This window comes from Chinchilla lanigera, unplaced genomic scaffold (genome assembly GCF_000276665.1).
Source record: "Chinchilla lanigera isolate Chin_1 unplaced genomic scaffold, ChiLan1.0 scaffold00118, whole genome shotgun sequence".
NCBI classification, from domain to species: domain Eukaryota; kingdom Metazoa; phylum Chordata; class Mammalia; order Rodentia; family Chinchillidae; genus Chinchilla; species Chinchilla lanigera.
This window is the reverse complement of record NW_004955519.1, coordinates 127,591-141,964: the sequence shown is the minus strand read 5'-3', so window position 1 is coordinate 141,964 and position 14,374 is coordinate 127,591. Positions and strand designations below refer to the sequence as shown.

General features: G+C 37.8%; 1 protein-coding gene across 2 annotated transcripts in view; it reads right to left on the bottom strand.

Moving 5' to 3' along the window:
* Bend2 (BEN domain containing 2) overlaps window positions 1–14,374 on the bottom strand; it is a gene marked incomplete at its 5' end in the record, with an annotated part of 50,693 nt that overhangs the window by 13,454 nt on the left and 22,865 nt on the right. For both annotated transcript variants that reach the window (XM_013506980.1, XM_013506981.1), the window contains 3 exon segments: window positions 4,520–4,642; window positions 12,605–12,712; window positions 14,087–14,212. In XM_013506980.1, coding sequence (XP_013362434.1) covers window positions 4,520–4,642; window positions 12,605–12,712; window positions 14,087–14,212 — 357 coding nt within the window.

Genomic DNA, 14,374 nt, shown 5'->3' with positions numbered 1-14,374 from the left:
CACGTCATAAACTCTTTCTCCTCTAACATGGCCCCCTGCCTTGGAGCCAATGGACTGTAGACTGAAATCCCTACAAACTGTGAGCCTAAATAAGCTTTCTTCCTTTAAACTGTGGGTATCAGGTATTTTTTCCCAACAATGAGAAAGTAACTAAGATTTTGGTAGCAGAGAAGTGGGGTCTATGCTGCAACACTACCTAGCTATGTAGTTCAGAAGCCTTTGGAACTGGCTTGTGGGAAGAGTTTGGAAAGGTTTGGAAATGCTGGTTGAAGAAGCAGCCCTAGAATGCTGTAAGTTGAGCTTGATGGGATATGCTGTTCAGAGCTTAGAAAACCGGAATGCTGATAGAAATGCTGCCAATAAGACCAGGCTTAGGAGTGTTCAGCTGGGAACAAGAACTGTGTTGACAGTTGGACTTCAGGCCATGAGTGTTATGCTCTGGTTGAAAATCTGTCTATATTTTGTTCATGTGCGGAGACACTGCAGGCTAACATTAAGGAGGACTAATTAATCTAGTGGAAGAAATTCAAAGGCAGTCTAATGTTGAGACAGTGGTATGGCTACTGTTGGTGGCTTTTGCCAGCTCTACATTGAGAATCAAAAGCAAATGTGCAAGCAGAATGATTTTAAAACTTTTGAGTTTGGCTAAAAGGGAATCTCTGGTAAAGCTGGGGTCTGTACAGACAGAGCAGACAAGATCTTAGCTGCTGAAGAAATCATCATCAAAATGAATCCATATACTTTGGACCAGGATAACGGAAAAGACAGCCTGAGGGCATCACAGGAACCAGCAGGACCTCCATCCTTTGAAGGCTCAAAATTGAGAAAGTGAAAGACTTTGGCTCAGGGCACCATACTCCAGAATTAGGACAGCCAAAAGGATAGGAATTGATTTGTTGGGCTTTAGGTCAACTTGCTCACCCATCCAGGCATTCAGTGGCCTCTGCAACTACCAGAAAGATGCAAAGGGTTCAGCTACCACTCCTGTTCGTGGCAGACCTTGGTACCACACACGTGGTGCTAGTTTTGCATGCATGCAGAATGCAAGGGTTGTGGGTTTAGGAAGGCTTCCACTCAGATTTCAGAAGAAAGCCTGGGAGACTAAGCAATGTGCTCCTGAGAGAGCAGTTCACGAAGCTGTGAGAGGGAAGCGTAAAATACTATGGAGACCCCAAGATATTGGAAAAAGCAAGAACATGGATTATCTGAGGAAAACCTCAAGGAGTGAACAAAGCCAGATCAAGAGAGAAGCAGTGAGAGCTGTAATCACCTACAGTGCCATAGGGGCAGGGCTACAGAAATGGTTTAGAGCACATCACGCCACAGATTGTCCTGGGTGCTGGACACTGAACTATGGAATTTAATGTTTGCCCTGCTGGATTTCGGTATTGTTTTGGTCTCATTTCTTTCTGTCATTCTATTTCTGCCTTTTAGAAAGCAAATGTTTATCCTGTACCACTGTGTCTTGGAAGAGTTTAACTTTCTTTTCATTTTTACAGGGGCTTCACAGCTAAGAGTTTGGTTTAAGTCTCAGAGACTTTGGATTCGGACTTCTCAGCCATGCTGAAACTATTAGGACTTTGGCAGCTCTTACAAATAGACTAAATGCATTTTGTACAAAAAGATGCACATGAGTTTTGGGGAGCCAGGGGCACAATTTTATGGTTTATATCAAAATTTCCCCCATGCTCCACCTCCTACTAACAATGCAGAAATGACTCTGAGACCTAGGAAGTCTTGGAAGCTTCAGTGAGCTGCCCAGGAGGGCCAAGACCCTGCACCCCATCCTCTGCCGCCATTGTGGGAACAACCCTGGAAGCCTCAAGAGCCTCGGTCAGCTGCCTGAGAGCCCAAGACCCCGCACTCCACCTCCCGCTGCCATCACAGGAATGACCCTGAGTCCCAAAAAACCTAGGGAGATTCAAAAATGACAAAATGAAGGAGCAAAATGCAATCTCAGCCCTCTATCCATCCAGAACAACTCCAGGAAATATCAACATAGAAGAAGTTGGAAGTCACAAATCTGAAATTTCTGAAATGATAGGAACTGAAGTAAAGAACCAACTATATCAGTCTATAGAGGAAATCATATCAGAAATAAACTCTCAGATAAAAAAGAAATAGCAACCATAATGAAAGAATCACCAAGCATATCAAAAGAAAACATAGATAAAAAAATAGAGGAGCACAGAAAAATGATGGAAACCTTAAGTGAAAAATGTAGAGAAGAATTAGAATGCATGAAACAGATTCAAAGAGATATTCAGGAAATTAAAAATTCCATTAAAAGCTGGCAAACCGCCTGAACAAAACTCAGGGTAGACTTTCAGACCCTGAAGACAGCATTGCAGCTAGTGATCATGAAAGGAAAGATCTCTTAAAAATAACAAGGAACCAGTAAATAACAATTCAACAGCTGCAAGATTAGGCAAAGACAAACAATATAAGATTGACAGGTGTCAACAAAAGAGCAGGAAGCAACAGGAATGACAAAGAATATTTACAGAATAGCAGAAAATTTCCCATGCATGGGAAAAGAATCTGACATACAGAAAAGTGAGGCATATAGAACTTCAATTAGCTGTAGCCAAAATAAATCTATACCTAGACACATAATAATAATAATCAAGATCCCAGAAATTAAGCAAAAGAATAGAATATTAAAAGCTGTTAGAGAAAAGGAACAGATCAGCTATGAAAGAAAACTCATCAGAACCACAGCAGATTTCTCAACACAAACCATTAAGTCAAGAAGAACTTGGAGTGAAGTATTTCAGGTACTAAAATAAAACAAATTTCAACCCAGATTGATGTACCCTGAAAAACTATCTCTCAAAATTGATGGAGAAATAAGATACTTCCATGACAAAGATCAACTGAAGAAATTTATGACCACCAAATCAACCCTACAAAGAGTACTGAAAGATATTCTACAAAAAGATAAAAAAGACCACAATTCCAAGAACAACAATAGAAAAGAACCATGAAGTAGGGCAAGCAGTTAAACAGGGGGGAAAGTACAGAACCAACAGTGGGAAAATAACATGGCAAAGATAAGCCAATACATATCAGTAATAACCATTAATGTAAATGGCCTCAATTCACCAATCAAAGAAAACAGATTGGCAGAGTGGATCAAGAAATAAAATACATCAAAATGTCCCCCAAAGCTTTATATGCTCATAGGTGGGGCTTTTGGCAGGTGACTGGATCATGGGTATGTCATACTGGATTAGTCTACTGATATCCCTTCTCTTCCCTTGAGGGCTCACTGCTTCTTACCTGCCGTGGCTGTCATACCACCCTTGCAGCCAACCAACTATGGATTGAAACCTCTACAGACTATGAGCCAAATTTAAAGCTTTTCCTCCTTTAAATTATGGGTGTCAGGTATTGTTCCTCAGCTATGAGAAAATCAATATGAAAATGGATACAGCAGAAGTCATTTAACTAATTCCCTAGTTTTGTTTATTTTTGCCAGTTTTCCATGATTCTATAAAAGGATATTCTTTTTTTTCAACTAGGAGGCTTTTTCAGAGGTGAACACAACTTTGTATTTCCAGAGGCCAACTCTTTCACTTGGCTTTATGAGGCAGATAGCAACCCCAAGCCATCGAAAGCACGGATCTGCACAGGCCTCAATTAAAGGACATTCTTATACCAAAATTTAATATAAATATTTTTATTATAGCTTCACATAGAAGCGGGACTACTAAATCAACTCACATAAATACTTTACATTTAGTTGAAATTTTTACACAAACTACCCTTCAGAAATCTCTGCTAATTTACAGTTCTAACAACACTGCACCAATATGCACATTTTAGTGCAAAGAGTATAATTTTTCAATGTTCCTTCTAGTTTTGGCAAACTAGTCCCCAGGCTGATCTCAATGCCTGTTTGCATAAATGAAGATGGACAAGTGTGTAGCCACACTTCTCCACTGATCTATTGTCCCTGGATGCTTTTCTGTTACAACAGTAAAGGTGAGCAGTTCATTCAGATAATACTATCTAGCCCTTTACAGACAAAGTTTACTGACTTCTGTTCTAGAGTATTAATTAGTGATAGGGACTCAGAAATTAAGACCAAAAGGAATGATAAAATATTTGGAAGGCTTGCCCTTAGAGACCACAGAGTCTGGGGTCCTTTCATCTCTACCACTGTGGCTTGGAAGATGGTACCACAGACTGGTAAGCAACATGAGATTTAAAGGTAAAGAGAACTGGGGTAAATTTCAGAAAGTATCACTCATTTGCTTTGTGAACTTGGAGATTAGAGTAATAAAAGTACTAAGATATCATGGGGTCCTTATGAGAGTTAAGTGAGAAGAGGTATGTCAATTGATCAGCACAGTGCCTTGCACATAAAATGCACTCAGTAAATGCAAGTCATTATTGTATCACCTAAACCAGCCCTCAAAATAGGAAACAAACAGCTTCCACTGGTTTGCAGCAAAAATGCTGATGAATGTAGGTTAAACAGTGATACCTGTAATATGTGTCATTTCAAACTTACCAAAACTAGGATGAGAAACAGATGATGAAGGAGGACGTTGACAAGCACAATATCTCAGTACGTTTGGGTGATTCATTGTGCCGGGGTTGCTTTCCATATTAGTTTCTGTTTCTACCAATATTTCTGTAAGTAAACAAGTTAAAAGAAATAAGCTCTCAACTGCACATTCTATATCCAGCTAGAACTTTGGCTATGAGGGGGAAATAAACACATGAGAGACAAGAGAAAAGTAAAAGTATTTGTCACCAGCATAACCTATTCTTACAGCATAGCTCAAGGAAGGTCTTTAGATGGAACATTATGATGATAGTAGGAATCCTGGAGTATCAAAAAGAAAGGAAGAACAGAAACAATGCAAATATGCATGTGGAGAAACTAAACCATTCATATATTACTGGGGGAGATGTAAAAATAGTTTCTTTAAAAACTGTACCTGCAATTACCATATAACCTAGTAATTTCACTGCTGGGCATTTATCCTAGAGAAATAAAAGTCCATGCTGACACAAAAACCAGCACATGAGTGGTCGCAGGAGCTTTATTTGGGATAGCTCAAAGCCAAAATCAACTCAGGTGTCCTTCAACAGATGAATGGTTAAGCAAACTGTGATAAATCTCTATCATAGAATACTACTCGGCAATAAAAGGAGGAGATAAGGAAATATAGGTAAATATAGGTAAATACAAAAGTAGCATGAGTTTTCTAAATCATATGGGATTTCCAAAACAGAAATAAAAACTCCATCTGACACCTAAGCCAATGAGATTTAAAAGTGGAGAGGGTAAAGGGACTTAAGAAAAATTAAAGTTTCAAAACGTTATCACAAGCCAGGCATGGTGACACACATCAGGGAAGGCTAAGGCAGGAGGATCATGAGTTCATGGCCAGCTTGGGCAACGCAGCAAGTTGGAGGGCAGCCTAGGCTACTTAGATCTTACCTCAAAAACAAAGAAAAGAAAACTTTATTCCAAGTAGTGAGATGTTCATACCAACAGACTGTGATAAGTGATATGTATACAGTAACTTAGAGCAACCACTAGGAAACTTATGCAAAATAATAGTTTTACATACTTCCCTAAGTGATTAATGGAGGCTTGGGATTTTTGGCATTATCCTTTTGAGATTTCCCATTATCTCATTAGGGGTGAGCCATCCTCTTCCACCTACTAAGACTTAAGACTACATATTATCGACCAAGGTTAATGATGTCACCCATATACCCTTGCTATCATTAGATCAATATTACCTAAGCAACTATACTAGCAATTTCATTGGGTTGATCATAATTTTGACCCACACTGTACTCACTTCATGATTTTGCTCTATAAAACTTCCTTTGAGAGGTGGGCTCATTGGCAACCCATTCAGTACCCCTCCTGTCTCTCAGGAGCTATTCCTAGTTCCCACTCCTCCATTTCTATTCCCCATTCTTTTTCTCCAATAAATTTTTCTACTCTTAAAAAAAAAGTAATAATCAAATCAAGATGGAATACTAAAAACTATTCAAGTAAACTAAAGAAAGGCAAGAAAGACAAACACAATAATGACAAACAAAAGAAAGAAACAAAAACAAATGAATCCAGATGTAATGGCACATGCCTATAATTTCAGCACTCTGCGAAGCTGATACAGGAGATTCACAAGTTTAAGCCTAGCCTGGGCAACTTAGCAACTTACCAAGACCCTATCTCAAAAAGTAAGAAAATTAAAACATGCTTGGCATGTAGCTCAGTGCAAAGACTGTGGGGCTCAATCCCCAGTACTGGAAAAAAAATTAAATAAAATTTAAAAAAAAAAGACAGAGACCTTAGGATGACAATAAATATCTTAAATGCAAATTGTCTAAACACATCAATTACATGGCAGCAATGACAAAGTAGATAAAAAATAATGTAGAACTATACCTTGCTTTTAAGAAGTTCTACAATTTCAATGACATAGGTAAGTTAAAAGTAAAAGGATGAGCCAGGTGTTGTGGTCCATGCCTGTAACAGCACTCAGGAGGCTGAGGCAGGTGGATCATCTTGAGTTTGAGACCAGCCTGGGCTACACCGTGAGTTCAAAGCCAGCTTGAACTACATAGCAAGACCATGTTCTGGTTTACGAAAGACCAAAAAAAAAAGTTAATGGATGAAGAGAATGAAACTGGGAATGGTGATGCACGCCTGTAATCCTAATACTAAGGGAAGTGGAGATAGAAAGATCACAAGTCCAAGCCCAGGCTAAGTAATTCACTGACTTAGCAAGACCCCGTCTCAAATACATTGAAAAGTCTGGGAATGTAGCTCAGAGCAAAGGTCCTGGGTTCAACTCACAGTACTGAAAAAAAGTAAAAGGATGAAAAGTAAACGTAAGTCCAAAAATAAAGCAGCAAACCGGGCATTGTGGCACATACCTGTAATCCCAGCACTCAGGAGGCTGAGGCAGGAGATCGTTGCAAGTTCAAGACCAGCCTGGGCTACAAAATGAGCTCAAGGCCAGCCTGAACTGCATAGCAAGACCCTGTCTCAAAAAAAAAAAAAAAAGATAAAAATAAAGCAGCAGAGCAAAGACACTTACTAGAACAGAAAGGATGTTGTATACCAATAAAAGTATAAAGCCCCAGGAAGATATACTGATCCTCATTGTGTACATAGGAAACAACAATCTCAAAAACTAAAAGAGCTGAAAGGAGAAACTGACGAGTCCACAATTATACATGAGCCTCCATACCAGCTTCTCAGCAACTGATAGGACAACAAGACAAAAAATAATCAAAGGTATAGAAGAACCTGAATAACATGGACCAATCAACAAGATTCTCATTAGAGAACATTCCACCCACAAAAGGCAGGCAATACATTATTATGTGCCTTACCTCTAGAACACTGAACAAGATAGACCACAATCTGGGCCAGAGAAACAAACTCCAGTAAATTTAAAGGAAAAGAAATCATACAGGAGGGCTGGGGATTTAGCTCAGCAGCACAGCGCCTGCCTGGCAAGCGCAAGGTCCTGAGTTCGATCCCTGGTACCAGAAAAAAAAAACAAAAACAAAAAAGAAATCATACAGGGTATATTTTCCAACCACAATGGAACCAATAATAACAGAGATTGAGCACCAAGATGGCAGAGTGGTAAGCCTCTATAAGAGTTGCTATCCTGACACTGGAATAGAGCAATGTGAGGAAGACACAGAGGGAAATGGGTCCCCTGAATCCAGGAAGAATCTGAAGCCTGAATTGAGACCCACAGAAATACAGAAGAGAAAAACTTCAAGGAAGAAGAAGGAGGTAGCTGGCAGCACCTTCTCCCTGAAACAGGACTCACTGTGCAAGAGGAGCAGTTCAAACTTGCAGACACATGATAACTGCTGGTTACCCCAGAGGCCTCCATGGAGAGATGCAGCAGTGGAGGAGAGCAGTAGATGTGAAGGACTGCACTAGCTGGTTGTGAGTGGTGGGGGCTCAGTGATCCTGCTCGACAGAGTGATTGGTTGAGAGCCATCTTGGAGAGGCACCAACTGAGCTCAGAAATCAGAGGAGCTGAGGGCTCCACCTAGTGGCTCCCATCTGGGCTCAGGCCCATAGAAGGTACACTGATAGCTGCAGGCTGAATGAGTCTGGTCTCAGCCAGAAGGCACAGGCTTGCTGAGATAACCCACTACCCTGCCAAAAAGCTACTGCTGGCTTGCTGGGATAAATCAATGCAGATCAGGACTGTCTCCACATATTCTCTACCAGTGACAGCAGAGTCATACCTGGAAGTGGACTTTTTTCTTTTTTCTCTCTGTGTCTCATTTGTATTTTGTTGTAGTGGTAGTTTTATTTTTTTTTCTCCTTCATTGTTTGATCTTGTTTTTATGAGTGTGAACTAGCCTCTTTGTGTTTGTGGTTCTGTTCTGCTCTTCTTTTTATCTCATCCTTTTCCTCCAGTCTTCCGCATCAGTTTCCCAAAGTTAGTGTGATCCCCCTTTGTCTTCAAGCCTTACTTCTAATCTCTACCTTATTCCACTTCTCTCTTTTCTCCCTAGCAAATTTTAAATTTTAATCCTTGAGGGAAAAATTGACATATGAAGGACTTGTATACTGCATATAATTTTCTTGTTTGTCTTAGATTTTGTTATATGACCACAAATCTAGTTCATATGGTTAAAGGTCACCAATTAACGGTTAGCTCAGTTTGTCATCTTCTAGGCTGTGTTTGATTCTATTGTCATTGCTGATGGTACCACTATAGCAAAAAGTGACATCATTGTTCTAAACAGCTGTTCTTCTGATATTCCAAGACTGAGACTGACTAAGGGTCACAGAAAATTCTGTAACACAGTGTCAAAGAACTAGGGGCTGGGCCAAACAGGCAGCAACTTCTCATCCCCAACAAACTGAAGAGGCAGGATCTTACAACATATTAAAAACCCCCAAACCAAGTACACCTGGAAGATATCTCACAGAAGTAGTCATTTCCTAAGTGGTCCAAATACTAGCAATAAAGCAACCACTATAGGCAGTTTATAAGCATAACCCCAGGAATTAAACTAAAAAAGAAAAGAAAAAGAGAAGATATTTAAATAAGATGAAAGAACAGACATCCAATTCACCAAAGGCAAAGCCAGGGGGCAATGAGTTGAGACAATCTGAAGGCTACCTATCTGGGCTCTCTGAAGTGGCAAAAACAAAGCAATTGAATGAGGCTCTAGAAAAAAATCAAATCAGAAATAATTACTCAGATAACTTCGGAGATGGAGTCCACAATGAAAACCATGCTTAGTGACTCTAGAGCAGATGAAGACAAAAAAATAGAGGTGCTTAAGAAAATTATGGAAGCCTTGAAAGCTCAGCATACAAAAGAAACAGAATCCATTAGGGAGATTCAAGCAGATATCCAGGAGAATAAAAATGCTATTGAATGTATCCACAGCAGATTAACCCCATGTCAGGACAGGATCTCAGATATAAAAGACAGCCTTGCAGTTAGCAATCATGAAAACAAACACTCCTTAAAGGGTCTCATGGGACCATGAGAAATCAATCCAGCACCTGCTGCAAGAGGTACAGAAAAATAACAAGATTGATTGTAATCAATGAGGAAGAAGTTTTAGCAAGGTCACAAGATGTAAGGTCGACACTCAAAAATAAAGTTCATTTCTATACACTGACAATGAACATATGAAAAGTGAAATTTAAAATTATACAGGGAAGAGGTTGGTCAATAAGTATTAAGTCATAGCTAAGAAGGAGAACTATGTTCTAGAGTTCTAATGTATAGTAGGATGACTATAGATAGCAATAATATATTATATGCTTTAAAAGATTAGAAGAAAGGATTTGAATGTTTTCACGACAAAGAAATGATGTTTGAGGAGACAGATATGCTTACCCTGGTTTCAACATTACACAGTGGATATACTATCAAAACACCACATGGTATCCCATAATTATGTACAATTTTGTTAATTAAATAAACAGAAAAATTTAAATTAGAAATAAATTTTGAAAAAGTACCATTTATACTCTTCAAAGAGAATGAAATAGGGCAAAAACTTATAAAAACATATACAGGACCTGTATGCTAAAAATTACAAAACCCTGATAAAAGAAATCAAAGACCTTAATAAATAAAGAGACACACAGTACTCAGCGATGAAAAGATTCAACATACCAGAGATGTTAATTCTCCCCAAATTGATCTGTAGGTTTAAGATAATGCCTATCAAAAATCCCAGGACTTTTTTTTAAAAAACATAAACAAGTTTATTCTAAAATTAATATGCAAAGGCACAGGACCTAGAATAGTTAAAGCAATTTTGAAAAACAAGAATAAAGTAGGAAGGCTCAATCTACATGATGTTAAAGCTTACTAAAGAACAACAGTACTCATAACAGTGTGATGTGGCAGGGCATAGAACAAGAACAGTGGTGCCAGGTGTGATAGTGTAATCCTAGAACTCTGAGAGGCCGAGGCAGAAAGGATTACAATTTCAAACCCAGCCTAGGCAACTTAGTGACTTAACAAGACCCTGGCTCAAAATAAAAATATAAAACAAAAAGGCTTGGGATGTCACAGTGCAAAGGCCCTAAATTCAATCCTCATTTCCACCAAAAAAAGGGAAAAAAAACAGATTATTGGAACATAACTGGGAACCAATAATATGCCTAGTTGATATATGATTAATTTGCAAAGCAATTCAATGGAAGAGAGCGAATAAAAAGAAAACTTGATAAATCAGACCTCATAAAAATTAAAAACTTTCTTTCTGTTTTTGTTTGTTTGTACCAGGAATTAAACTCAGGACTTTGCACTTGCCAGGTAGGTGCTATACTGCTGAGCTATATCCCTATCCCTAAAACCTTTCTTTCTGAAAGGAAAAAAAAAAAAAAAAACTACAGTATAGGGAAGACAAAAAGGCAAGCTGAACACAGGAGAATATATTTGCAAACTGCATATCCAACAAAAGATTAGTATCTATAATATCTAAGTAACTTGAAACTCAGAGGTAAAAAAAAAATACTAAGTTAAGACAGAAACAGATATTTCATAAAAAGGAATCTACAGATGGAAAATTAGGACATAAAAAGATGTGCATCATTATCTAAGGGTAAATGCATGTTAAATCCACAATGACATATTACCATATACCTATCAAAATGGCTCCACCAAAAGATTATTAAGATTAACAACCAAATTCAGCAACATAGCAGGATACAAAATTAACACACAAAAATCAATAGTATTCCTTTATACTAGCAATGAACTCACTGATAAAAAATTAGGAAAAAAATCCCATATGTCATAGCATCAGAAAAATTAAATAAGAGTTAACCTAACCATGGAAATAAATAACCTCTACAATTAGAACTGCAGTACTCTGAAAAACAAGATTGAAGAGGACATCACAAAATGGAAAGATATCCCTTGTTCCTGGATAGGCAGAGCCAATATAATCAAAATGACCATATTTCCAAAATTGTTATGCAGATTTAATGTAATCTCAATCAAAATACCAACAGTATTCCTCATAGAATTCGAGAAGACAATCCTAATGTTCATATGGAACCAGAAGAGACCCAGAATAGCAAAATAAATTCTGGGTACCAAGAGAAAAGCACCACAGTCCTGGATTTCAAGCACGTAACTGTATAAAAAATATGTTCACACCAAAACCTATACACTAGTGCTTATAGAAGCTTTGCATGTAACAGACAAAAAAACTGGACACAACTAGATGTCCTTTAAAGAGTAAATGGAGCCAGGCATCTTGGTGCATGCCTGTAATCCCAGCACTCGGGAGGCTGAGGCAGGAGGAGCGTTGTGAGTTTGAGACCAGCCTGGGCTACAAAGTGAGCTCAAGGCCAGCCTGAACTGCATAGCGAGACCCTGCCTCAAAAAGAAAAAAAAAAGAGTAAATGGATAAACAAGCCATGATACATCCATACCACAGAATAGTAGTCACCAAGTAAGAAGGAAGGAACTACTGAAATGCACATGGCTAGTTACTACTCAAGCAAAAAATGGATGCATATTGAGGAAATTATTCTGTGTAGAAAAAGTCATATCTCAAATTTAAATCTTATATGAGTCTCTTTCTATAACATTCTTGTAATGACAAAGTCATAAACAGGGTAAACATAGAGGTAGTTGGATGGGTGAGGAAAGAGGCCAGGGAGGGAATGACATGGAGATAAAAAAAACATCAACAAGATGGGTCCTGAAAGTGATGGGATACTTTAGGATTTGATGTACATCTGAACCTACACATGACATAAAATTGCAGAGAACTAAATACACATACACACACAAATACAGAGATAACTGAGGACATGTAGTAGACCAATGTCAGTAACCATAATCAATTGTATCAATGCTAAAATCCCAGTTACGACATTTTATTTTATTTTTTTTTTGCAAAATATTATCACTGGGAGAAACTAGGTAAAGAGTATATAAGATTTCTCTGTATTGTTTCTTATGCTGGCCTATAATTCTGAAATATGTCAAAATGTAAAGTTTAATTTTGAGAAGTTATCACTAAGAAATAATGTTAAGAATACCGATGAATCTAGAATAAAGACTGCTATTTGCAATAGGTATCATTACAAACTCACCAAAATTGGAACTGGTGGAGGAAGGTCCTGTACTACCATCTGGATCAGTGATATTTTCCATTAAATTTTCACCAGTCGTTGACTCGGGTTTCACTGCTGAGTCAGATTCTGTTTTGAACAACATTTTATTTTTTATTTTTATAGTGTATGTTTGTGGCATATAATGATTACATTCATTATGGGGAGTTGATACATGAGCATAACACATTTTAATATGTAAAACATTTTCAAGTGGTGAAAGACAAAACATCTCACCCTGCTGGAATGAAGGAAAAACAAAGGCATACTCATACAAAGAAACACTTATTTTGAAAGTTGTCACTGGATCACTTACCATTAAAGAATGACTAAAGGAAGATCTTCTATCTGAAAGAATATGATAAAGGAAGGAATCTTGAAGTATAAAAAAAAAAAAAGAAAAAGAAAAAGAAAAAAAAAAACCCAGAAAGACCATGAATATGCTTGGAGGGAAACTAGATCACTTGAGGGAACAGAAAATAGTACAGCACCTCTGGAAAGCAGCTGGGCAGTATTTTATGAAACCAAATGTACAATTAATATGTGATCCAGCAATTGCACTCTTGGGGAGTATCTCAAATAAAGAAAGCATGTGTTCTCATAAAAATCTGTATATGAGTATTCACAGCAGCTTTAATTCTTTTTTTTTGTTTTGTTTTGTGTTTTTTTTTTTGGTTTTTCTCCGGTACCAGGAACTGAACTCACGACCTTGCGCTTGCCAGGCAGGCGCTTTGCCGCTGAGCTAAATCCCCAGCCCCCACAGCAGCTTTAATTCTAAATACCAAAAGCAGGAAACAACTCAGATATCATTTAATGAATGAAAAAGAAATGAACCACGGTATATCTATACCATGGAATAGTACTCAGCAGTAAAAAAGAAATAGCTACTGATACATGCACTGACTTGGATGAACCTCTAGAGAACTATGCAGAGGTAGACTATGAGTCCATTTATATAAACTACAAAATTTTTAAAAATTATAAAGGAGGAGAATAAATTAGTGGTTGCAAGTAGCAGGGATAGAGAAGAATAGAAGTAGGAGGTTTAAAGGAGGAAAGTAGATATGGCTTCAAAGGGTAACAGTTGGAATCCTTATTTCTGTATCTTGACTGTGACAGAGGATTTGGAAACCTACTCATGAAATCAAACACACACATACACACACACACAAAAAGAGAACATGTAATAAAATCTGATTTATCTACACCAATATCTTGGTTTTGACATTTTACTACAGATTTGTGAGACATTCTTACTGGGAAAATTCTGTGCAGTACAATTTTCTCAAAATAACTTAATTTTTCATTTAAAAAGTTACCACTGGCTCACATGAAGAGAGTGATGCTAAACCTTTTAGAGTTCTCAGTGTAACAAGGAGCCAGCTACAGTACGTGTGCCATAGGTTTGCCATCACTAATCTAAACTAACTAGTCTAGGCATAGTATACATCATTTCCAACTCACCAATACTGGGAGGACTATTCCACGATGAACAGGAAGACAGATTATCATTACTATACTCCACTAAACGTAAGTTGTTCATTGGCTGAGGGCTCTGTTCAAGGTTACTTTCTTCTTTGTTCAACATTCCTACAAAAAAAACATTTTTGAAATGCTGTAAGAAAACACTCCTAATCATATTGTATATACAGCGAAACTATCCTTCAAGAATCAAGTGAAAATAAAGATATTCACAAAGAAAAACCAAAAGTGTTACTAGTTGACTCTTACTTAAAAACGGCTAAAGGAAAA